Source organism: Pagrus major, chromosome 12 (genome assembly GCF_040436345.1).
Source record: "Pagrus major chromosome 12, Pma_NU_1.0".
NCBI lineage: Eukaryota > Metazoa > Chordata > Actinopteri > Spariformes > Sparidae > Pagrus > Pagrus major.
Genome location: NC_133226.1, coordinates 21,095,852 through 21,121,430, shown reverse-complemented (window position 1 = coordinate 21,121,430; position 25,579 = coordinate 21,095,852). Strand labels below are relative to the sequence as shown.

The window sequence follows — 25,579 nt, the reverse complement described above, 5'->3', positions numbered from 1 at the left end:
ACTCCGCGGCTGCTGGCTCTGTGCTTTATGCTCCTTCAGGTCACCGCGGACTCACTCGTGTCTGTCAAAACTCACCCGCTTCACCGTTAACTTACGAGTGAGCAGACTTCTGACGGCTCTCTGTGAGCTGCAGACAAACTTTACATCCTCAACCGGAGAGAAACTTGCCCCTCAACTTCTCAAACAAAGTTGGGAGTTGGGAGTTGGAGCTCTTATTTCACACAGTAAGAGAGAGAAGTCTCAACTTAGCTAGCTCATCGTCCGGAAATCTCCATTCATCTTCAACAGACTCAAGCGCGGGTTTTTCTGTGTCGCTAGCACCTGCTGACATGACGCGGAGGTCCTGCGCGATCCCCGCGGTGGGGGTCATCGCTGCCGTCCTGCTGGTCGCCGGGATTGGCTTGGTTGTGTCTCACGTTTTCCGCAATATAATGCACAACCGCCTCAAAAAGGTAAAAAAAAAACACACAAAAAACCCTTTACAAATCTTTTTTTCCCCAATTGAATGCAATGCTGTGTTCAGTTTGAATTAAAGGGGCACTGTGTAGTGTTTGGAGCTAGAGAGGTGGCAGGGTCCGCCACTGACAGTGTGAAACTGTGTTGTCCTTCAAAGTAAGCTTGTTTATTCAGTTTTATTCAGTCATGAAAGCGAAGAGAGTTTGTTTATTTAGTTTGTTACACCTTTTAAGAATGGTGGCATTCATTGTATTTTCCTCCAAACTCACTCAGTCGTTACAGATTAATGAGATCACACTGGGTACTTTGCACTAAATTTAGACTAAATCTAAACAAACTTTCAATAAATTATTACTATTGTACAGTACAGTCCTGATCAATCAAAATTCTTATTCTTTATTTTGTTAATTGCCGAGAGCAATGTAAACCGAAGTGAGATTCCTTCTTTATGTACACTTATTTGGCCTGTGAAAGCGATTCTGATTCTGAGGAGACATCACTTTGTGTTATCTGCTGCTGTTTGTCTATTTACATGTATCCTTAAATGCCTTGGTTTCCCCGTTATCATTGGAGTTCAATGACTGTGCCTTGTTGAAACAGGACAGTGATTGGTTGTGTGTTGCCTCCTAGAAGGAGTGGCTGTAATAAGCAGCTCAGACTCCTTGAGGTGAGGAGAATGGGTGTTATTATGGGTTAACTAGCCTGTATACTGTGCAGTCAGAACACTCTCTTTCCCACAATTAGATCAGTCAGTCAGTTTCAGCCACAATTTCCCTCCATTAGCATGCACTGTATTGAAATGCTTTATCAGATCTGAAGAAATTCCTCCTAATGGCCCAATAATGTGTGTTTCTGCTTCCAACACGTGTCATTATGACAGGACGTGGTAAATTCCACAGCTAAGAATAAGTAAGGCTTGGGTCTGTAAAGCTGAGAGCAAATCAGCACATAAAAGCTTGAATTTCTGAACTCTGTGCAGTTTTCTCCATGCCTTTGAAATATCAATTGGCAAAGATGCAGTTGAAATCCAATCAAGCTTGGTGATCACACATTACACACTGGTTTGAAAACAAAGCCTTCCTTAGAGACAGTCTCCACATCCATGTCTTAATACGTAATTAGAGTTGAGCAGCATGAGCTGACTCTAAAGAACAGAGTACAAAATAAATGTGAGATGTAAACAACTTGTAGATATGACTTTAAGCATCTGCTTGGATGATACAATTATTGAAAATAAAGCTCAATTAATTATTGGTCTATAAAATGTAAGAAAGTAGCTAAAAATCAGAACTTCTTTGAGCCTAAAGCTTGTTATTTAGTTACAGCGTTGTTACTAAATTCAGTTTATGTGTTGTCTAAATTGTGACCTTGTTTTCTTCACCTGTTTTCTGAAGGTGTAGTCTGTTCGGTTCGAGTCTAAGAAACGGCAGTAACTGATGATGGAAAGTTTGGTACTTGAGATGCTGAGGTTTCTGAAAAAGACAATTGCTAAGACACCGAAGTTATGTTTTTTCTCACATGTGGTCTTAAACTTTGCAGGTGCATCACGTTGTTTGGCCTGTTATAGTAGGAGTGGTAGATGGTTCGTTGGTTTGGTTGCATCAGTGAAAGCATCAGCAAACATGGTTTCATTTTTCATTCCATTCATTTTGTTGTACATTTACAGTAATGCGCTTCAAACCTTTAATCCAAAAGTCCTGAGGTTTCCAGTATTTTCAATATTTTCGACTGTTCGAGACGTTCAAAGCCTTCCCAGAAGGTTCACTTTACTCTGATAATAATGCAGGCATGAAAATACTGTTGGCCCACATTCAGTGTTATCGTATGGCACACCTTCATCCTTATTTTCATATCAAACCGGCTTTTCCATATCAGATAGCTTTGGAGGTCAGGGTACATCTGCACAAGGCTTTCTAGGGTTGGGAATTGGACCTAATGTCAAAAATTGTCATATAAAATTACACTTTCTTACATTTTCTTTGACATTAATAGAAGTTTCTACTACTTGTAATAATACTGAGTAAATCATCTGCAAAAGATTGTGTGGGGACAATGTGTGTAGTTTATTTTGATAACAAATGTGTTCATATTATCAAATCAGTGGATGATTTAATGCTGTTGCATCTTTTGAACACTTTAACGTCTCAAATAATTTCCTTTCCTCCAGCTGGAGTACAATAGAAATTCACTTGACTGTTGCTGGAGTAACTGATGAAATAAATGAAAATCTTACATACTGACTGTTAACGCTTATTTAACAACAGTATTCACAACAATATTTACTTTTAGGCTTGTCATTTAGTCTTTAGCCTTAAGACAGTCTGGAGAGGCTCTACAAGTGTTTTGGTCAACTTAAAAGCTCTGTATGTAGTAGTTGATGAAGATGATTGTTTGGAAAACCCAAGGACGATTTTTGTCTCTATAGCGCAAAACAAGTGTGTGGGGGTGTAACCAGGACATACAATTACAATAGAATTGGGGGAGGGTGAAGCGATGCTGGGTTAGCTGAACTTTGTGGTTTAATTGAGAAAAGCGTTGCAGCAGGTGTTAAAGAAGAAATACGACTGGGGGCATGACCTTGTGGTGTTGGTGTCCTAGATTTTATTTTTGTTATGCTGTTGCAGAAAAGTGGTTACAGCTGAGTTTGTGGCTTTTATTTCCTAGTTTGGTGCCAGTGTTTGTCAAAAGTAGGTTTTGAGTTTGTGTGTAGGGTATGTTTGTAATTTTTTACATAATATATGCTATTTTTACACAGATGGACAACAGTTTACTTTGCAAAGCCACGGTAAACCATGCATACAGTAAAGCAATTTATTGAATTTTATTATTCATTCACAGGGCTACAGGGTGCGACTATTTTGGTCGCTCATATGCCCAAAAATCTATTAAGTTTGACTGAACATTTTCATTGGTCACACCGTTGTGCATGATATTCAGCAGGTCAGATTAAAAAAATGTATGTGTAGGTGTGTAGACAGTTGCCTTTGAACAAAATCCAGCCTATAAACATATATTCTGTAGATTAAATTGTAAACTATTACATCAGTTAATGATATTTACAATACCCAAATACGATTTGATGTTGATCTATTTATTAGACTTTGTCAAGCACTTTAAACATTAGCACTTTTTAAAGTCTAGAAAAGGAATAGGAAAATGAATGTCAAAAGAAAGCTGTCTTGTTTTAGTCTCAGAGGACAAGTAACAGTTTCTAAACCCCTTCTCAGGAGGGCAAACAAGGCCAGATGCTTTGGGTGGGCTAACAAATACCAGGGTTTCACAGTGAAAGACTGGAAAAAATCCTATTAACTGATGAATCCAAGTTTGAGATTTATGGCTGTCTTTAGGATTCATCGGGTTTTACTCAAACTTGTGGGGTCCGTGCCAGCTCGAGTCCATGCCGTCAGATACTAAGATATTCTGAAATGCACATATATTTTAAAAACAAACAGCTGATATGATCATTTGTACTAAAAATAAGAGTATTACTTTTGGACCCACTGTTTCTGTATGTTAAGGATCTCACCCAGTAAAATGTATGTGTGGGTGTGACACACATGCTGCTCACATGCAGACACACATACTTCACTACTAGCCTGGCAGTATGACTTATCACTGCCATATCAAGTTACTCCCTCACCCCAGTTGCACCGGCGTGAAGGATCTCATTCCATGGATACCCTCCCAGCAGTAGACTCTCTCTTTGTGTGCTAAGCCTCTTTCACACTGTTAGGTTTATTGGGAAACTGGCTGGTTTGGCACCCCTCAGCTTCCATGTGAGTCAAGAGGGGTCAGTATGCAGTGACGTGCTGATGAGGTGATGGTGAAGAATGACTTGTCCCTGATGGAGAATTTGGCAATTTTAGACTAGATTAGAAATTGTAGGCTAGCAGCCCAGTCTGTTAGCCCTGTCTGTCTGAATCAAATCATGGAAGTTGTAGCCAGTCATTAAGATTCATTTCTAACCGTGATTTCTCGATAGGCAACATGGATTATGTGTACCAAATTTTACCATGATCCATCCAGTAGTTGTCAAGACATTTCTCCAAAATTGAAAAATGTCAACCACATCGTGGGGCTAGAGGTTAAGTCAGTGATTTTGTCTTCTAGTAATTATGAAAACAAGATAACAATGTGCTTCATTTAGTTTCGCAAAGATGCTCTTGTTTTGTCTTAAGTTATAAATCCAGTGGGCCTCTCCTTTACATTGGTGTGCTATCGCCCTGCTCAAACTCACTCTTAAACTTTACTTTAGCTCAATAAGATCAAGGGAACTATTGTGTGCGGAAACTTGGTCAAACCAGCTGCCACTTGGACTTAAATGCACGTTGTTGTGGTAGTATGGCACCAGTGCTTGGGCCGGCCAAAAAGGTCGAGAGAGTCATATTTCAGAAACCCTTTCTCGCATTTTATATATCGAATAAAAACAACATTTAAATACACATCATATGTCAAATATGTCATATTCATTATATCATTATTATTATTATTATCAGACTTTTTTTGTTCTCAGTGGAATTATATTTAAAGTTCAAAAAGGTTAAAAGGACTTCAATAAATGCATGATGTTTCCAAACTCAAAGACTAAACATAGAAAATTATCAATATTGAGCAGCTCTGGTCTGAGCCTGGCCATTATATTGGTTGGCCAATATCAAATCATATCATATCATCAGCCAATATTGGCCTATCACAGATATATCGGTATTGTCATTGCTAATAATTACATGATAATTACCTTTTGATTAATGTAATTCATGCTTTTTTAGATCTTTAAGGTTATCAAACTGCCTTTGATTGTGTGAATCAAAACCCTGGATCTGCCACTCCAGCCACTGCAGGGACTCGACCTTAATATGACTTTGATGGGTTCAGTCTCAGCAGGGCTGGACTACAGTTCAGCTGGTAGAGCTTTGTTAGGTGTTTGGACACTACTGAGGCAAACCCATTTAGAGTATGCAAAGCTTGTGCATCACGACTGGAGGATTTAATGAATAGCTTGTTGCTGTGCCCAGTGTTATTCACATCTATGTATTTGCCTGCCTCCACATCAAAGCACTAGCACGATGTGTATTTGTGTATTCACCTGCTACATGTGTTTTCAAATAGGGAGTGGCGTAAGAGTAGCGGTGGTAAGTGCTGAGATAAGAGGGTTTCTCTGTTCCTGTTTTCCACGCGGTATTTCATGTAGCATGCTGAGAGGGTTACCATATTGATTGTTTGAAGCATGAAAGGACAACATAGAAAGACCATGCCTGGCCTTCCTCAATCTAAGGTGACAGCTTTATTGTCCTTGGCTACTCAGCTAAACTTTTGTCTCTGAACAAGTAGAAGGGACCCCAAAGGAGGGGGGGGGGTCTGAACTCCCCTGAAATAATGGGACCTGTTGGTGTGCTCAGCTCTATTGGGCTTATTTCTTACTGAAGCAGTGCTTTTAACTTTAACACAAATCTGACACAATTAGGCCAAAGTGAGATTTCCTCTTGATGTGTTGTCAAAAGAAACACTAATCCCCTCCTCGCCCCCTTCTTTCCTCTCTCACCCCTCGTGTTTTCCAATTCCTCAAACGAGTCCTGCAGTGAATCAGGTTATCCTTGTCCAGATGCGATGACATCTGCTGTGACAATTTTCTAGCACGCTGTGTAATGAAACATGGTAATACAGGTTTGTCCCTGCAACTGCACTTCCAGGGCCTCATAAGGCTCAAGCCAGAGGAATGTGGCTCAGATCATTAAGGTCGCAGTCCTGTGCAACCAGCGGGCATCTAGCCCTCTGCATCACATGACATGTCAGCGGCTCTCCTCGAGTGCCCGTTGTCATGGGCAACCACTGACAATGAAACTGTGGAAGGGTCTCCCCCTAATACCATTCATGTGTGCAGCCAATGCTCTTGTCTGACGCTCAGACGGCAGCTCCCCTCCACGACCCCCCAAGGTTGTTTTTGTTCTCCGGGTTGTTTTTACTTGGAACAGGTTGTGGAAAGTACAAATTCAAAACATGTGCTCACTATTGCAAAACTTTTTGCACCATTCTGACATAATGCATCGTCAACTGAAAGCCGCCTGCAAAGATAAAAACTTCTCCTTGACTAACTTGACTAACTTTTCACATTGGTCACATAACCTAGGTACAACCAATAATACATTGTTCAATAAATTTGTCCAACATTATGTAAATAATTGTAAACAGGACTAAAGTTGAAAATCCTTTTTTTTTTTCATTTAAATTGCATGCAACAAAAATTGCGATTACTTCAACTGTTTAAAAAATTTATTTTTTTTTATTTCAGGCGCACCAGTGCGACCAATGGAAAAAAAAATTTTATTTTAGTGTGTTATATGTGTAGAAAGCGTTTATGCCTTTCTCAACCATATTTACTAGGCATGCAAAATAAATATCAGATCAAATTATTGAACCTATATAGGGAAATTTATATTATCGGCTTTTTATCGCTATCGGTGAAATTCTGGCTGAAACATTGAGCCTAGGGTTGTCAGTGGTTAACCATTAATCGTCTTTGATGGTTAATCTGTTAACTGCCAAGAATATTTTTGATCAGTTATGCATGTTGGTCTTTAGCTTATTTTGCATACAGACACACTATCTGCAAATGGCTTTGCTGGAGCAGTCTGAGGTAAAAAGTTAAGTATGCTAAAAGAAGCTCAGTGTGGGAACATTTCCTTCAGAATCGCAACAAAGTCAAATCTAAGTTAAAATGTGTGATGCTACTCTTTAGAAGTATTATAGCACTACAAGAATGACTAGCAGCTGAAGATCAAGTAGCTGCTAGCCGGTGAGAGAAAGTATGCACAGTAGTTGGAGCTGTGGTAGAGGGTGAGTGATTCAAAGAGTTAGTTTGGTAACGATACCTCGAGCCCAAGTGTGTTATGACATCGAGAGCTACTGTGACTAAACATGGAAAAGCACTTTGAGATGAAAAATGTTGAGCTAAAAGTCAAGCTAGCTAGCGCAGACAAGCTAACATTAGCTCTGACAAAGCAAAATTAATCAAAACTGACATAAAAATCCATATCATGCATCCCTAATATTTATCAGTCTGAATGAAATATGTTTAGATTTAAACTGATATGTACTGTATGTCTCAACAGGAGATTGTTTTGGTCGAGGGCAGCCGTGTGTTTGAGTCATGGAAGAGACCTCCTCCTCCTGTCTACATGGAGTTCTTCTTCTTCAATGTGACCAATGTGGATGAGTTGCTTGCAGGGGCCAAGCCAGAGGTCACGCAGGTTGGACCCTACACATACAGGTAGGATGCAGGAGCACAGCAAAGTACACAGAGCCGCACAGGCTGCCACAAAGAAAGCCACATGTCGCACAGGAAACTTCTGACATGACGAAATATCTGCTGTTGTATGTGGAGGAGGTGCTTGCAGACTGAATAGATCAACCGCCGGATGTTATTGAACCTCATTCAGATGTACTCTGTGTTGGTTTAAAAGTAATAGAAGCCTTAAGGGAAATGCCTGAAAATATTTGATACAGAGAAAAAAATCAAACATGTGTTCTGACACGATGCCATACCACTTTAGAGACTAGATTTTTTTGACGTAGAGCAATGTTTCATGCAGAATTTTGTGAGACTGTGGTGGGTGGAAGAAGGTTATGTTCATTTAAAAGTTATTTCAAAATGCATCAATCTGGTGCACTTTGACAGCAGTATTAAAGGATAGGTTCACCCAAAAATTCAAATTAAGTCATTATCTTCTCGCTCTTATACTGATGGAAAGTGAGGTTAAGTTTCCACAAAATATTTCAGGAGCTTTCCAGCAAAACAACTTAGCATTTTCCTAAACAACTGAAGTAGATGGGGGCTCATTTTAAAACGTAAATAAAAACTGAAAAATTAAACAGAAAACGGCTCCATACAGCTTGTCCAGCGTAATCCAAGTCTCCTGAAGCCTTGGGATCCCAAACTGATTTGAAAAAATGTTATTTACACCCTTTTTAATCTGAAATCTGTCGTTGCTAAACTAAAAAGCGTAAAAAGCTCAACCGATCATTGAGTGTGAAATGATGTCTTTTCAAATCTAGACTTTTTTTTTTTAGGCTGTTTTTTTAACAGTCCCCATCTTCTTCGGTTGCTAAGAAGAATGCAACAACAAGCTGATTTGCTGTAAAGCACCAGAAATGTTTTGTGGACTATAAAACTCAAAAAGTTTACAGTTCACAAACGGTCAAAACACAAAATCGACAAGAGCAAACATTTGAGTCATCTTAGAAATTTAGCGAAAACCAACGTGAGCTTATCAAGAATTCCTCATTATCTACTTCTACAGAATTATTATCGGTTTGCTGTGGTAATTGCTGATAAACACTTCAGACGTCCCCCTTATAATATCTATATAAACCAGACTGTGTTGCCGTTTTTTAATTTGCTTGATTTCCCTCCGCGTCGGTGACACATTGGTTTTGCAGGATAGAGAATAGTTTTGAAAAATTGCCCTTTTCTTATGTAATAATAGATTTTTTTTAAACTAGGCTTCTTCCTACAGTTCTGTTGAAATATGCCCCGTTATTTGCTCAGCACCTATGTAAACTGAGCAAGGGACATCAGCTTCTGCTTGTCTGCTTCCTCTCTTGTGGTATTTTAGGTCACTCTTATTTTAGGCTTAAAACATTCCCAGATGGGTTTATTTTGTTAGCTGTCTGTGAGATACAGTATCTCCTTTCCTATCCTGTCCAGGCTGTCAAGTGTGTCCTGACAAGAAACTTAACGTTTGATTAGTCATTTGGAATCGCTTCTGATGCACCCACTGAAACCCCTTAAATAAATATCAAGGTTCACTGCTGGAGCCACAGTGCATATCAAGATAATCGACCTCTGCCACCTAACCTACAACTGTTTGGGTTACCTCATCTCAAACAGATGTTGTGTTAACAGGAAGTCATTCTGTGATGACATTAATAGTCATTTACACTTGTTCATGTTGCTCTTAAGTAACAGGAATGTTTTAGAAAGCTAAAAAAAACACCTTACATTTTCTCATGTTTGCTCAGGGAGTACAGATATAAGGACAACGTGAGCATGGTGGAAGATGGCTCGAAGGTGTCTGCATACAACACCAAGAGCTTTGTGTTCCTGAGAGAGAAGTCTGTGGGTGACCCAGCTGTCGATAACATAACCACTGTCAACATCCCAGCTTGGGTAAGTCATGAACTAAAGGTCTTAGATAAGTAGAGCAAAGTGGAAATCCAAATGGGGAAAAGTGGAATGTGTGTTCAGTAACTTCCTTCTGCATTGTAATTTATTGTTTCCTCAATCCCACCACCACCTTCTACCTCACCCTGCATTCCCTTCCATCTCATCTCCGCTCTACTCCACTTCCCGTTTCCAGGCTGTAATGAACAAGGTGAGAGGGAGTTTCTGGAAGTCCAACTTAATGTCCATGTGGATGAACTCTTTAGGGACCACCCCTTTCACGACTCGCACTGTGGATGAACTGCTGTGGGGCTACGAAGATCCCTTGCTGACCCGCGTCTCTGCCACCAGTCCTGATGTGGAGAAGGTGTTCGGCCTCATGTACAAGGCACGTACAGCAGGAAGTTCAGCTGGATGTTGTTCTTGGAACAGACAGTCTGAAACTAGCTGCAACAGGTGTTTTCTGTGGCAAGAAATTTAAGTGGTTTTTAAAACATGAGCACATTTTAACACACTTAAATCTTTGGGTCTTTTTAGAAAAACGGCAGTAACGACGGGGAATTTATCTACCACACTGGGCAGCAGAACTACTTGGATTATGGCCGAGTTGAAACATGGAAAGGCCAAAGGTAGCACTGTTGCAGTCTCAAACAAACACACACTCCCTCTCTGTCTTCATACACTGTAATAAAACTTTATTGGGTAACCGTTGGATTTAAAGTTTCTTAAATCTACTGCTTTTTGGGCAATAAAAATGGTCTAAGTTGTTGCACTCAGAACAGAGCCCAGGGCAGGACATCCTGATACTCTGAGTGGCCTTAATAATGGCTTTCAAGTAACCTTTCTTATCAAATTTTGTTCTCGAACTTCCCCTGAAGTCTCTAATTATCCCTCGTACTCCTGGGAAACCACTTGTTTCAACTGTTTCTTAAGATAAAAACATGTTTGATCATCAAAACATTTCATTGTAATTTGTTGTCATTAAGATGGAGATGATAACAATGTTGGCATTGAAAACACATTTCTCGAAAACAGCACAGTCAGCCAAAAGGAACAATATGTTTTTTATTCTTTTTTTGTCTGGAGTAGAGCTATGAAATAAGCACGCTGCCTCAGTCCCAAATCCTTCTTTAGATGCTTTGCAGGCAGCATACATTTCTAAGCAACGTTTTTATCAGTGCCCAAAGAGATATCCTCTGTATGAACCTTATCCTTTTTTGAACTGCATGGATGTTGTCTTGATGCAAGTTTGAGAAGACTTTTCATGTTTGTGGGAATATGTTGTTTTGCAGCAAGCTGACCTTCTGGACGTCAGACCAAAGCAACAGCATCAATGGATCAGATGGCAGTGCTTTCCATCCTCTGTTGACCAAGGATGAACGCATTTACATCTTCACCCCAGACCTCTGCAGGTACAGTTCAGCACCACAGGGACTTCCTGCAGCTTACTACTTCCATGTGGCATCACTTTAAGATATGTTAATCTTCACACTTATCCACTTAGCTATTATATTATTTCACGACTGTGTGAAAACATTTCAATAAGTGTTACATAACAGTGATATTAATCAGTTTTTAGCCATGCTAGCGGCATGGTTCCAGGTATGGCATTGTTGGTCTGTCGCTCGCTCAGTCGTTCGGTCAACCACTTTGGTCCAGACTGACACATTTCAGCAGCTATTGGATGGGTTGCCATGAAATTTTGGACAGATACCCAGGCTGCCCAGAAGATAAATCCCAATGATTTTGGTGATCCTGAGACTTTTCCCTGAGAGCCACCTGCAGGTCAAAACTTTGGTTACTGACCAATAACCTGTAAAGATAGTGACATTCCTATCAGCCTCAGCTGTACTTTGTGTTTAGGGCTCATTAGCAATTGTTGGGATACTAACACACTATACAAAGGAGGTGAATATAAAAAACATACCTGCTAAATATAGATATGTTAGCATTGCGACATCAGCATTTAGCACCACCTAAGAGTCACGTTAGGCTTGAACAGATCCAATTTGAACGTCGTGTTATCCAACGGAAATTAGAAGTTCTTTAAGTTGATCTTGATGGCCACACTTGAAAGTGTTGTACTTCAATGTTCACAAACAACCCAAGTCTAAAAAGTTGGGTTGTGTGTAAAACGTAAATGAAAATAGAATGCAACTAGAAATAGAGCAGAATAGACCTGTTTTTTTTATTTTTCAAGAATCAAGATTCATGTATTATTCCTTGAGAAATGAACGTAAAATGTTGAAAAATGCTGTATCTTGCAATGTTGAAGAAAGTGAGAAAAGAGTCCTGGATTTGCACCAAAAGTCAATGGTGTCTATTCTGGGCCGAGACCCATCCTCCACCCAGGTTTCATGGAAATCTGTTCAGTAATCTTTATGTAATCCTGCTGACAAACCACCAAATGGACACAGTAAAAAGTGTAAGAAGTTACAGAAACAGTTGTGTTTGACCTAGAGTTAGAAATTCAGTTCAAGTTGTTGATCGATCATCCAACAAGCAGTTCTGAAGCATACTAGCATCTTAACAGAGCCACTGACACGGCAACAAACTTGTGTCATGTTGTCAGTTGAATATGAGCACACTAATCATCTGATTCAAGTACAAAGTGTTCTGATGTGTCATCCCTGACAGGGATATTTATCCTCCCCTACGATGTCCTGTTACCTAGTGCCCCATATATATTTTACCTTAGGATGGTGTGGTTATGAAGTAGTGTCTATTTCTGGTTCATGACCTGGCCTGAAAATGTTGGACTCAACTCACCACACAGCAGAACGGAGGCTTTCATATCTGGTATGGAAATAATGTTCACAGGCCTTGGATCCCATGGATTGTTATCATAACATCCTGATCACTTACAAACAGCACTGCAGGTGACTCCTGTTTTCTCACCAAGCTTTTACAGCCTATACTGTGCAGGCTTTTCAAACAACATGAACATGTCAGTTTCCAGGAAACACTGTATGGAAAGACTCACTTGTAGAGGAATGTAAATGCAGATGAACTGTGGGTGAGTGAGGAAGGGGGATGACAATCGTGGGGAAAAAAAGAAAATGAGAAGAAAAAGAGAGATAAACACTTAAAGCAGTGTATTGATTTGTGCTGAGAACATACTCACAGCAGTGGGAAAGAAAAGTTGTTGAGGTTTCTGTTCTTGACCAGCTGGAAAGAACAAAGTTTCATTATGCTTTCCATGTGAAATGAGCTTAACGCATCTGGCCAGTCTTATGTAACTCTTAGAAGTGTCTGCCAGACATGTTCAACACTAACGTTTGTAAGAACATTTGGGTTTATGGAGGATCCTCCTTAGGTTTTCAGAATCAGGACGTCTTCATTGGAAGCTTGAAGCATGAAGAGAATTACCTCCCACACAGAGACTTACTGATGAATAGTTCCTTGGAGTTTTATTTTGCATTTGCTAAGTCTGCTGACTGAACTCTGTCCTTGTCCTGACTGATGATTCAAGCATCTTATTTAGAAAACACCCTTGACCTTAAAAAGTACAAGCTGTTGCAGACCTCTTTCCGTGGAAGCGTGGAAAGAATCTGCTGGAGTGGCACGGTACGGTTGTACCTTTGACTCTCATTGGACTCACAAATGTTTACACTTTCACCTACTTATTCATTGCCTGGTGGCTTCATCATGGCTGTCTGTGTTATTGTGACTAAAGGGAAGACTCCCTCCCTGTTTCCTGTATTTTTTACCATAGTTCGAAGAGGAAATGTTCCATTAAGGCTAATGTGTTAACCTTTCACACAGTATGGCTCAAGTTTTTTCAGCCCTTGTAAGAGTAGCGCAACAACACTTTGTGTTAACACATGTGTTTAGTTCAGTGACATCTGGGAGTGATCTGGAGGATAAAAAAAGTGCTAGAATTCTGATCTGTGACCTGAAGGGGTCCTGACCCTTTGGTCAAGTGACAGCTGAGCCACAAAATACCTCAGAATTTGACGAATTGTGGACAGGTGTCATTGTTCAAATACCAACTTGACTTTTGCTGTATGTTAATATCTCCTCTAGCGATGATCCTTTATTTAAAAGACTTGATTTAAATAGACTTTGCCATAAACAAGCAACAGTTTACCATATAATCACACAAAAATAAAGCCAAAACAAAAAGACACAGATTCAAAGGCTGTTGTGCCTCAGCAACACTACAAACACTTGGGAGTACTGGGTTGAAGTGAGAAAGAACGATGCATGTTGGTCTTGATTGACATTAGCTATAATAACAGCACAAAAAAAGCAAAAAAAGCACAACACTCACCAGCAACATTCAGTGTACGGTTGATCTGCTTCCACAAATGGGCTTCTCTGTCTCTGTTATGAAGGATAGACAGCCAGAACAATCTTTTCCTCTAGTTTCATTGTTACCAGAGTGATGGATAACGAGTCCTACCCAATTTAATGTATGAGTGGTTGACTTTAAAAGAGCAACATTGATGACTCCTGTGCTTTTCTGAAAAGTTCAGGGATTTTCTTCTAAAAGCACACGGAGCGGCTACACAAAAAGGTGGAGAGCACTTTTTCTCTAAGCAGCAGTAGATGCTATCTCCTCATTGAAGAAGAAGAGGAAGAATCTGTATTTATGTCACATATCATACAATGTACAACATGGGGAATCTGGTACTCTGCATTTAACCCAATCCCAATCTCAGCCAAGGTCACTGACTTGGGTAGCAACCTAATTTTTTATGGTGCACCCATGTAAGCATGGGGAGAACATACAAACCACTGTGCAGCCTGAGCTAGGAGCAATTGAAAAAAGATGCTGACACTCAGGAAAGCAGTTTGTTGACACGTGCCCTTAAGTAAATGTTATAAAATGCAGATTTAGTTAATTGAAGATACATTGGAATATCTTTCCTAAATATCTACATCTCTCTTCTTTTCATTCCCTTTAAAGTAGTCTGACTCGCCGGAAATAGACAGTGAGTATAAGCATGCCATTGACTGACTATTTCAGGCGGCATTCTCCTCCCTCCTGCTATCTGCTTGTTGCCACTTTTAAAAAACTTTTGCACTAGCAACCCACATGCTGAAAATGGGAAGTTCCTAGTCAAGCTACAAGTTGTTTTCTTTCTGGGGAGATATGGTCATTTTAAAGCCAGGGCTCACCTCTCCATGTGTAAATTATCCATCAGAACAAACTCCCCTCGACACTGTTTTGCAGAGACACCGTCAGCCTAAACAGTTTTAATTGGTTTAAAAAATGTTTTTAAAAAAAATAAAAACAAACCAGTGCGTTTTTTTTTCCTCTATAGAAGAATGATACAGTGCTATGGAGATAAAGCGGAGTTAAAATATCTTACGTCATCTCATCAGGTGTTTCAAGTTTTGGCCAGCACACAATGAAAGGATTTAGATCCAAAAGAACTGTATCATTGCGTAGCTTATCTGAAATTAATTCACACTGTAGCAGTCTCTCATGGCCAGCAGTACAAGGCCGAGTCTTTCAGTGTCATGTTCTAGTGAAGAAACACATAAGGCTTTTTAGTTGGCGGCTCTCACAAAGGTCAAGGGAAAGGTCTGTACAGTATTGTTGCACGATTGGTGGGCTGCGTAGGGAAGAGCCACAACCTCCCGGCCACTTGGCACACACTGTATAGACTCCTTTGTTCTCATTGAGAATCGTCGGGATTCCCTAAACAGATCACAACTGCAGATACATAGAATAAGGATGGTTTGGAAGCTGTAAAAACATTCAAATATAATTAAGGATTCATGATTTCGCCACTCCCAGTACACAAGGGCAGTCAACACCAAACTACTCAAGTGTTTCGAATGAAAGATGTTCTCCCAACAGGATTTCAGCATTATTGTAAAGCCAGTATAAACCCTCCAGCTTTTGTCTTGAAATTCAAACTCCAAAATCTACACTAGATCATGAGCTCGACACTGTAATTTCACTTCTAGTGCCTTTGATGGCCATTTTGTTGTTTCATTAGGGAGATGGAGAGGAGAAGATAAGTTGGTTTCAGGTCATATTTGCTCCTGAACAAATGTCTCAGCTCTGACTAGACTAGAAACAAATTAAATGGTTATAATAAAATGTTGAGCAATAAAAGGATAACACAGTGGTAAATGGAGATGAAGAGAAAGCGGATATAATCGATAAGAACACTGATCTCATTTAATTTTGTACTGTAACGTTCTTGCTTTTCTCTCCAGGTCGATCTACATGGAGTTTGAGAAAGATGTAGAGGTGAAAGGAATCCCAGCGTACCGCTTCACACCACCACGCTCTGTTTTGGCAAGCAAAGAGGAGAACCCAGCCAATGAGGGTTTCTGCGTCAGCCCAAAAGAGTGCCTGGGAACTGGCCTTCTTAAAGTCAGTCCCTGTCGGAAAGGTAAATGTCAGCTTGGGCAAAATATTTTCTCACCCACACTTTGCTCTTTCACATGCAGCTCTACATTTTCTACTCTCTTGTCCATATTTTCAATTAGCTGTGCGTCACACACAAAGCCTTTGTGCTTACACTCTGACATTGGCCTGTCTAGAAAATCCACTTTTTATTTAAAAGCTACTTAAAATTCTTTGACTTTTTTTTGCTCTCTATCTGCTTCCTACCCGCCCTCATAATTTTTTTTAAAACTTACATCAGTTTAGTCCTCTTTCTACTCTCCTTCTCTCTATCACCAGCTCTAATACCCTCTAAATGACCCATGTGACACAGCTCTCCAGCCCTCTCCTCACCGCAGGCGCCATCTGACCATGACTCGCCCAGTAGCGGAGGGGGCAGTAAGCCCTGTCACCTGATTCTGGCCTTGAATATGACCAGACATTACCTTAGTGCCTGTTTTTACTGCCTAGTTTATTTGATCTCTTTAGGATTATTATTCCCTGTAAAGAGCAACCAGTACTTAATTTTTTTTTTTTTACACATTTCAAGACAATATAATGTTGACAAAGAAGAGAAGTGTTTGCATCATGGTTTCCGTAGTGCACTGAGATGAATGTTAAGCAATGCTTGCATGATAATATTTCATAAACAAATCAAAGCATTTTGAGGCCAGCAACAGACATTTCATTCTACTCAGGTGAGGAGGATTTAAAAGAGCGTGGACAGGGTTGAGTTAAGGTCAGGTGTTGGGGAATGAACACAGCGATTAATGGAGCTCGTAAGTATACCACAACAAATATGTGTCTCTGTTTGCGCTGCAGTGACCTTGTAAATTGTCCCGGGAACAGCCTCTCAGGTGACTGCGGGTGTCCAGTGTTTTTGTCAGACGTCTGTTGCCAAACACAAGAGCAGGAAAACTGTCACCTCTGCCCCACTTCATCAGCACCTCTAACTGGGCCACTGGCTGACACTTTGTGTTGTTGCTGAGACACACATCGTTCACATTGAGCTGGACAACGTTTATTTTAATTGAACAACAGACATCAAGAATGACTTTGCACAGGTGGACTGCAATGTTCCTAATCTTGGCCAAGGCCATATTGTAACAACGCAATGTCTCCTGTTCACAATATGAGGAAGGAACTGAGCTAGAGTAACAAGATTCTTTATCTCGACATCTGATATCGCCCTTAATTTGTTTTACACACAGGGCTGTGGTCCATTTGTGTACCTATTGTTTATTTCTTTTGGAAGATTGACCCTGAATAACATGCTGCGTGTCCTCACGGAGGTCAGATTATATCTCCTCCACGTCTCTTGAGGACTCCAAATGTTTTGCTGTTTGCGATGTCCTGATTAGATAACACATCAAACAGCAGGAAATGTGGCATATGGATGAAAGAATTGTTTTCTAGGAATGCAGGATATTAGATTTTTACCAATATCCACTATGCTGATATTTTTCAAATCATTCTGGCCGTGTGCAGATATTGATACTGAAATGTGCATATATTGTGCACTTTAAGAAAACAAACTAAATGTGTACTCCAAGTATACTTTCTATAAGTAGACTAAATATTAGCCTGTAAGTAAGTTTGCATTGATTTTACAATACATTTACGGAAAAGTACTTTTTAGACATACACTGAAATACAACAGTATTGTAGAATGAGTATATTTATTTTTTGTACATCAAAGTTGAACTTAATGACATCTATTTTGAATATACTTTAAGTACAAAAAGTTGTATACTCGAAATAACTTTTTTAAACTTAAATTATAGTTCTAATACATCAAGTATACTAGTTTTTTACCAAGGGACAATGCAGACAAACAATGCTTTTAAAAATGTACATATTCAGTGGCCAAATTAAGAAAACTACCTGCTTAAAGCGTCTTCTTATTGGCCTGTTAAGTGAAGGCACTTATCAGCCAGTGCCAATGACGTGCAAATATTATTGTACATCCTGCTACCTTTGCTGTATTACTTAATAGGGCTGGGCGATACTGCTTTAAAACAATAGGGGAGCTGGAGTTTTGATTACCTGGTCAGTGGGGTGTCTGTCACCCTGACCAAGAGTAGCTCAAAGCTGGGTATCTGGGCAGCCTTTGCACCTAGGTGTACAGACCTTGGGAATTCTGGGGGACTGATTTGAGTGTGAAATCCCACAATGAACGACTTCATCTATGGATCCCAACAATGTCCACCAGCGTCGGGTTGTCACTCTGTCAACCGGTGTGTAAATACTTTATTTTGAACAAGAAGAGCGCATTATGGAAACTAATTACTTGTTCTACAGGTTCCCTTTACAGAGCAGATCTTCTGATCTGACACAAATAAGCATATTAATTAGAAAAAACTGACATTGACAATTTCCAACTCATTTACTGTCAAGGTCGTCCTAACATTGCCTCTGTAATGTGATGAGATCTATGTTGACAAAAGAATACTTGGTGATTGATGCCTGAGTTATCCAAATTAATGAGTTATACCTTGTTATGGAGGCATGTGGCAGCTCTAATGTCTCCTGAATCTCTGTCATTAAGCCATAATTAGAGACGGGGCAATGTTGTCAGAGACAACACAGTTGACATTTGCTCCTATTAATAAAATGAAGAAAGGAGAACTTGTTGTGACTCTTTTATGTACAGTGGAGACAGTCATCATGCTTCATTCAGCTTATTGTTGTCACTTCCCCAATTGTTTCTTTTCTGAATCCTCTCGCTCTTTTCCTCACATAGGTGCTCCAGTTGTCGCCTCCTTCCCTCATTTTCACCTGGCAGAAGATAAATATGTGTCTGCCATCGGGGGAATGTCCCCTCAGAGGGAGCACCACCAAACATTCCTTGACCTGAACCCGGTAAGCCACCAGGCCACAGCCTCTAATACACTTTTTACGCTGCAGTTAAGTTGATGCTGTGACTCATCTTTATTGGTCACATAGCACATTACAATCCACTGTTGAAATATGTAGGAACAACTCATCTCATTGAACTGTGTTGAAAGTTGAATGACATGCTGCACTAAAAAGTAATGCTGCACCCCCTAGTGGCTTATAAGTAGTAGTACAGACATTAATCACCTGCATTGAAGTCATCAACATCCCTACTGTACTGATAAAAAAGTGTCATATATTTCATTTTGATGTCTGTTTTGATGATGCATTAGTAATACCATATTTTATTTTCTATGTTTAGACCACTGGAGTGATCGTGCGCGCAAACAAGAGAGCGCAGGTGAACGTCTTGCTCGACAGAATCTCTGGATTCCCGTGAGTATCTGCATCCAAATACATGCTTAACACTATTTATCAATAACAGTGATACATTTATGTCCATGGTTTCACACTCTGTTCATTGTGTTCAAAACAGGAAAACTAGAGGCCTGAATGAGACAGTGTTTCCCGTCATGTTCCTCAATGAGGTAAGAACCAAAAAGACGTGCTGAAACACACACTTGTATCCTGTAACTGCTGTAACTCAGTTAGTGGATCATAATGAAGTTGTTATATTTTATGAGCAAAATCATTCATGTTTTTCATTCAGAAAATGATGTTTTATGTAGGCATAGGGTGATTATTGGCCTGGTTGATGGTCCGATCCCATATTCAGCATTTTTACTATATAATAGTATAATTTATTTAAAGAGTGACTCCATCCAGGTTCTCTGTTGCGTTTTTAAAATGGAAACTCTGTTAGTACCTGCAGTGATGTAGGTTACAGCACTAATTTCCTTGCAATTCAGATGCAGGATTTGTCGGTTGCTGTTTGTACAGAGCGACTAAAGAGCGATCGGTGGCAGCACCAACAAAGCAGTGAATCAGAAGAATAAAATAAAACATTTGATTGTGTCACAGCAGTTACGTTATATAGCACAGTTTGTGTGAATTCAGCCGAAGCGTACATTTCATTTCAAAATTTCACATTTCAAAAATATTTTTGGGTTGTTAAGATTTGAAAAGAAAAACACTATTGGGAAGCTAGAGAATGACATAAAAACCTCATAAACACAAAAAATAATGGACCCGAAGGTTAAAAATGTGCAACTTTGCCTCTAAAGCAACTGCCTTCCTCAGTCTGAGAGGTTGATTGTCACAAGTAATAGCCGATCAACACTGAATAATGCAAAGTAACTACAAACTAAAGTTAACAAATAAATTTAGTTGAGTAAAAAGTACAATATTTGCCTCTAATTTAGTGAAGTGGAGGTATTAAGTAGCAGAAAATGGAAATACTCATGTTAAGTACCTCAAAAATGCACTAAAGAACACTACCTCGGTAAATACTACTAGAAAACAAAATGCACTCTCTGTAATGTATTTTTTGTCTTTTAATACGCAGAGTGTGGTGATCGATGATGCGTCTGCGGCGAGAGTCCAGAAGCTGCTGCTGATTGTCACTCTCGTGTCCAACTTCCCGCTCATTATTGTGGGACTGGGTGCCATTATGCTCGCAATCCTCATCGTCCTCCTGATCCGGGACCGCAAAAAGAAGGTAAGACATCATTTCCTACATCCTTTTTTTCTAACAGCTCACCATTTGCCTGTGTTGTGTTAATTTTTGTGTTATTAATTTAATTGTTTAACCACACACTAATGGCACTGTGCATGTATTTATCACTGTATGTCTTTGTGCAGAATGAAGTTAAGCGCATTGCGTTTACCAAGCCTCTCTATGCTGTAAGTGTTTATGGTTATTTTGCTTGTTTTGTTTAATTGTCTATGTTGTCTTTGTTTTGTTCATGCATCTGTTTTACTGTATTGAGTTTTTATTGTCCCTATGCATCTTTAATGTCATCTTTCTGTATGATGTTAGATGACTCTCACTCCTCCTGAAATACAGTCATGTCTGGTTTTAACACATTAACTTAACGTAGTAATACTAAATGTCTATTTAAGTACAGTGAAAATGTCACTAGCAGTGTAAGTTGGCACGTTCAAGTACATCAACCCTTTTTGATGAGATGTATAGCCACACAAAGGTGAAGTAAGTTGAGATCAGTATTGAATACTGTTTTTATCCACTACAGACGTCCAATGAAGACGACACTTCTTACTCTCCAGTCAGTGCCAAGGAAAAGGAAGATCCTCAGAATGGAACCTATATTGGTTTGACACCCAAAGCTGACCCACAAGATTGAGGAGGGAGGTATTAGTTAGACGAGGGCTTTATGCATCGACAACCCTCAGAATTAAAAGTAGGGATTTGGGTTCTTTTGGGAAGGAAAAAAAATCCACGTCTGTATTGCCGGTCGGCAGAAAAAAATTCGGCAATGTACATTTTTGCAAACCACGGATTGAAACTTTACTTTTTTTATGTTGCTACTTTATGTTTCTCTGTGTTCAATGCTGTATTTATGGTCTGGTTACATTTGGGAACAAAAAACACTTTTTTAGGGTTAGTAAAACATCATGTCTTGTCTCACCTCGTTCTGTCACTACAAACACGGCTGGAAATTAAAAATACCTAGTTTTCAGGTGCTTTGATAACTTACTTGGTAGAGCGAGGACCCCATGTACTGGCTAAATCTCTCTCACCCTAATTTCCTGTCTCTAAGCCTTTCCTGTCAAGTAAAACCGTGAAAGAGCCAAAAAATAATAACTAGAATGGCTCAGTAAAACGCATACATCTACCAAGGCCCAACTGTCCCCATTAATTCAATCAAGCCTAATCCAATACCAAATAAAACATACTCAAATGTGCTTGATCCGGATTTTTATGTGGAGCTGCAACAAATTCTGCTCACTCATAGATACCAGCCACCTAAATACACCTTATTTTTCATCAAGATCCATGTGTTTTTCCCTGAGAAATTAACAAAAATGTAAAAAAAAAACAAAAAACACTGTATCTGGGGCGCCCCCGTAACTCAGTTGGTAGAGTGTACAACCCATGGCCATTTGCTGCATGTCACCCCCCCCCCCCCCCCCCCTTGACCATCTACGGTCATCTCTCAAACTGTCCTGTCAATAAAAGCTCTATCTCATAATGTTAAAGAGTGAGAAAATAAGTCCTGGATCCGTCCATTTATCTGGATCTGCGGCTAAAGTTTATGGCGTCTACTGGCTTGAGACTCATCCTCCATCCAAGTTTCATGGAAATCCGTTCAATAGTTTTTGTGTAATGAGCTGACACGGGTTGTGGGGAATGATAAAAATGTTTCAAATTTGTTGCCACAAACACAGCTGAAGAATGTCTTGGGGGAGCGGAGCGGCTGAGACAGAGACACTATTCACCCTATTACAAGACACTATACCATCAAAATGATTTTGACACTGTTACTTTAAGGTAAAAAAGAGTCTCATATTGTTGCTTTAAAGTTCAAACTTGATATTACACGTTATGTAGAAATGTTGATTTGACGTATCCGTGGTTCGCAGAAACGCACAATGCCAACAATTTATTCTGGCGGCTCGGCTGGAATTTGAAAACTCAGGGGGAGTAGAGGGGTAGGGGAGGGGTATGTACAGTGTTTTTTAGTCCCAAACATAAGTACTGTATGTACTTAATTTTAACAATGAAAACTACCTAAAGTCACGCTGTATTCCCAGAAACATATTTGACATTCATTTGAAAACAGTGTGTGTCAAGGGCTACTTTTTGCTGTTCTGTTAAATCAGTTGCTGATAATGTAAAATGTAAAAACAATCTGTGTTCTCTAATGAAAAGAGATGGAGTGTGCACTTTGTTTATGGTCCAAAACAAAGAAAACACACCTTTTAAGCCTTAGATTTGAAGTGCTGTGGCCTCACCTCATTCTTTGTTTGCCTGGATTAGATTTTTAGATTTTAGCAACTGAGTACTTTGTAACAGGGCATAGAGGGTGATGGGACCAGGGTAATGAAGTCCACAAACGCTGAGTTTTTTAGGTATCATGTCACACTCAGGGTCCCTCTGCTTAGATACTATCAAACATTATAAAAGCAGGAGATAGGAGCAAAGATTACAGCAAGTCTTCTCATTGTGAGAACATTTCAATCAATTCAGTATTAGGGTTTCATTTCATCCTAAACTAAATGTTACAAAACATTTTCACAGCTCATTATTTCTTGCTATGTGTGCGCTGTGGAGAAATTCCTGTGGCCGTCATTATCACCGTACCTGCTTCAGAGTATGGCACGTTTTTGTATATATGCAGTGTAAGATGTGTTGAACTGCTCACATTCCTCTCAGTGTATGATGGGAGTGAATATCAGACGTAACGCTGTATGTTTTGGATACTTTAATTTTTGTAAAATAAGAAGACCTAATCATTTTTTTGTAAATGTGAATGTAGAAATGTCTTCTAGTGCCATAATGAGCAACACTTCCATCAGCCATCTGAAGCCCTGACCACAATAGGATTTAATGGCTGAGACGATGATTGATACACTACTGAATATATGTATTGACAGTATTTTTGCCCTGTATAACTGCTTGTACTATCTAACGTGGCCATATGAAAATGTGATTAATAGTGTTATTTCAAAATATGCTTTTTTGATGCTGTTGCTGAATGCCATAGCTTCGTTGGTGCTGAATAATGCACCCTACAGAAACACTTTAGAGATTCATGTCTGGTGTCCAGCCATTGCAACTCAAAACTCATGAGGGCTCAATATGAAGAAACGTTGTAGTTGTGCATTTAAAAGATTCAATGTTACTAGATGTGTTTAGCTTTTTATAGTTTTTACGTATTTTGTAAAATGATGATATATCGTACCAACGAATCTGCTCTCAAGTTTGTATCATGTTCTTTTTCAGATGCAAAACAAACAACCCGATCACCAGAATAATGTTACGTCCGTTTAAGTACGTTTCTTCCCGTTCCTTCTCCATTTTTTCCCAATTTAAAATTTTTCTCTTGTAACAGTTAAAGCACGACTGACGCCTGAATTTTGGAGCCGAAGTTGATACTGATTTGATACCTCAAATGTGGTTTTCAAATACTTGTGACAAGGTTACATAATGGAGGCAGGATATTTTAAAGTTTAGATATAAACTTCATTGTCTTTAATAATTAAATAGATTACCCTAAGCATCTTCTAAGGCATTATAATCTAAAAAAAGTAAAAAAGACTTTTCACATCGTCACACATCGGGCAGTATCGGTCGGGATCTAGTCACAAAAGGCACAAAAATGATTGGTTAGCGTTGGAATGGATCCTGTTTTGGCTAAAAATACTTGTTGGACAGCCGCAGATGTCCCAACTTCCTGCCAAAAATATCCGCTTTTTAACTGCTAACATTCTATCCTGGCTACTGGGCTGAAACAAAACTGAGCATAAAACTCTTTCGGTAGTTTTTATACAGCTTGCAGGGTCAAACTGCACTTTTTAAATGCTCTGCTTCAATGACAGACTTTTTTTACAGGACTACAGCTTTCTCACTCTGGTGCCATTTAATGTGATATAAACATACTGCAGAATGACTTCATTTGAACCGTGATGAGCCCGGCTTTTATGACTGCTCTTATTCTTAGTTCAAACATTTCAAGGATGAAGGAGTTGCTTCACACCACCTCGTCATTACATGCACTCGAATAATCAGCAATAGCGGAGAAGCTATAACATGTTTGATTTAGAGATTTGTTTGATTTTAGTATTTGTGTTTGATGTATACTATTATTCAATTACAATAAGAAAATGAATGGAGATAGAAGAAATTCAGAGTGCATAAGTGTCATCATGATTTTAATGCAAAAAAAACACAGTATTACACATTATTAGTTTTGTGGTTAAAGAGGATAAATTATTTTGTTACAATGGTAAAACCAAAACGCAGACAGCACCACACGGACTGTGCACTGGTCTTCTTTGTGCCATACTTTGATTACAGATTGTACTTTGTGAAGTTACTGCTATAACCACATAATCTGCTAACTGTCAGCCTGTTTTGAAATGTTGACTGTTAGTACTGTTTTTACTGTGTACACAAAAATAAAGTAGTTTCAGTAAATGTGTCTCTGAGCTTCATCATTTAAGCCTTTTTGGTCAGTGTTTGGTTCTAATTTTAGGGAAGGAAAAGTGAGAAAATCCATACAGGTTATTGATAATTATTACCAGTTCAATATTACTTCCTATTCATTACAAACACAGTACAACTCTCTTCATTTTCATATTTTTTATGATTTGTCAGAACAGTCAAGCTACTGACTGAAAACACTCATGAAACAGACAATGTAATAGCAACTTCATGGCACTGTAACAGAAACATTCAACAATTTGTAACATAATATGAAGGAAAAACAATTTCATATAACACTCAAAATGTACATAGTCATAATAAAACTACCATAAGATAAATCTAGTGATACAATTTTTTGTTTGGAGCTTAACAACACATCCTCTTCTCAATATGTTTTTCCTGAGACGATGATTGAGGACGTCGTTCACTGTACAGATTGCAAAACCCACCTTGGCAATGTGATTGTGATTTTGGGGCTATATGAATACAATTGATTTGATCTGATTTATTGTAAAATTGACGCTTTGTTTTGTTTTTTTCTACACGTGTAAAGCCCAAAACACATAAAAGCAATGAAAATAAAAGCAAATTCCTTGTATGTGAAAACCTACTTGTCAATAAACCTGATTCTGATTAGACTGATAAGACAGTATAACATTCATTAAAA

General features: G+C 39.2%; 1 protein-coding gene across 2 annotated transcripts; it reads left to right on the top strand.

Annotated features, from left to right (window-relative positions):
- Positions 1 to 22: 22 nt before the first annotated feature.
- LOC141005780 (lysosome membrane protein 2-like) lies at positions 23 to 24,903 on the top strand. 2 transcript variants are annotated; one of them, XM_073477806.1, is made up of 13 exons: positions 23 to 452; positions 7,566 to 7,723; positions 9,475 to 9,622; positions 9,813 to 10,004; positions 10,154 to 10,245; positions 10,909 to 11,028; positions 15,794 to 15,972; positions 18,709 to 18,827; positions 19,165 to 19,238; positions 19,339 to 19,390; positions 20,308 to 20,460; positions 20,604 to 20,645; positions 20,996 to 24,903. In XM_073477806.1, exons 1-13 carry the CDS (start codon positions 330 to 332, stop codon positions 21,104 to 21,106), a joined length of 1,563 nt encoding a protein of 520 aa, XP_073333907.1. In that variant the 5' UTR covers positions 23 to 329; the 3' UTR covers positions 21,107 to 24,903. The 2 variants fall into 2 exon arrangements, with proteins under 2 accessions (XP_073333907.1, XP_073333908.1); XM_073477807.1 differs by lacking the exon at positions 20,604 to 20,645 and having other exon boundaries at positions 20,996 to 21,790.
- The last annotated feature ends 676 nt before the right edge of the window (positions 24,904 to 25,579 follow it).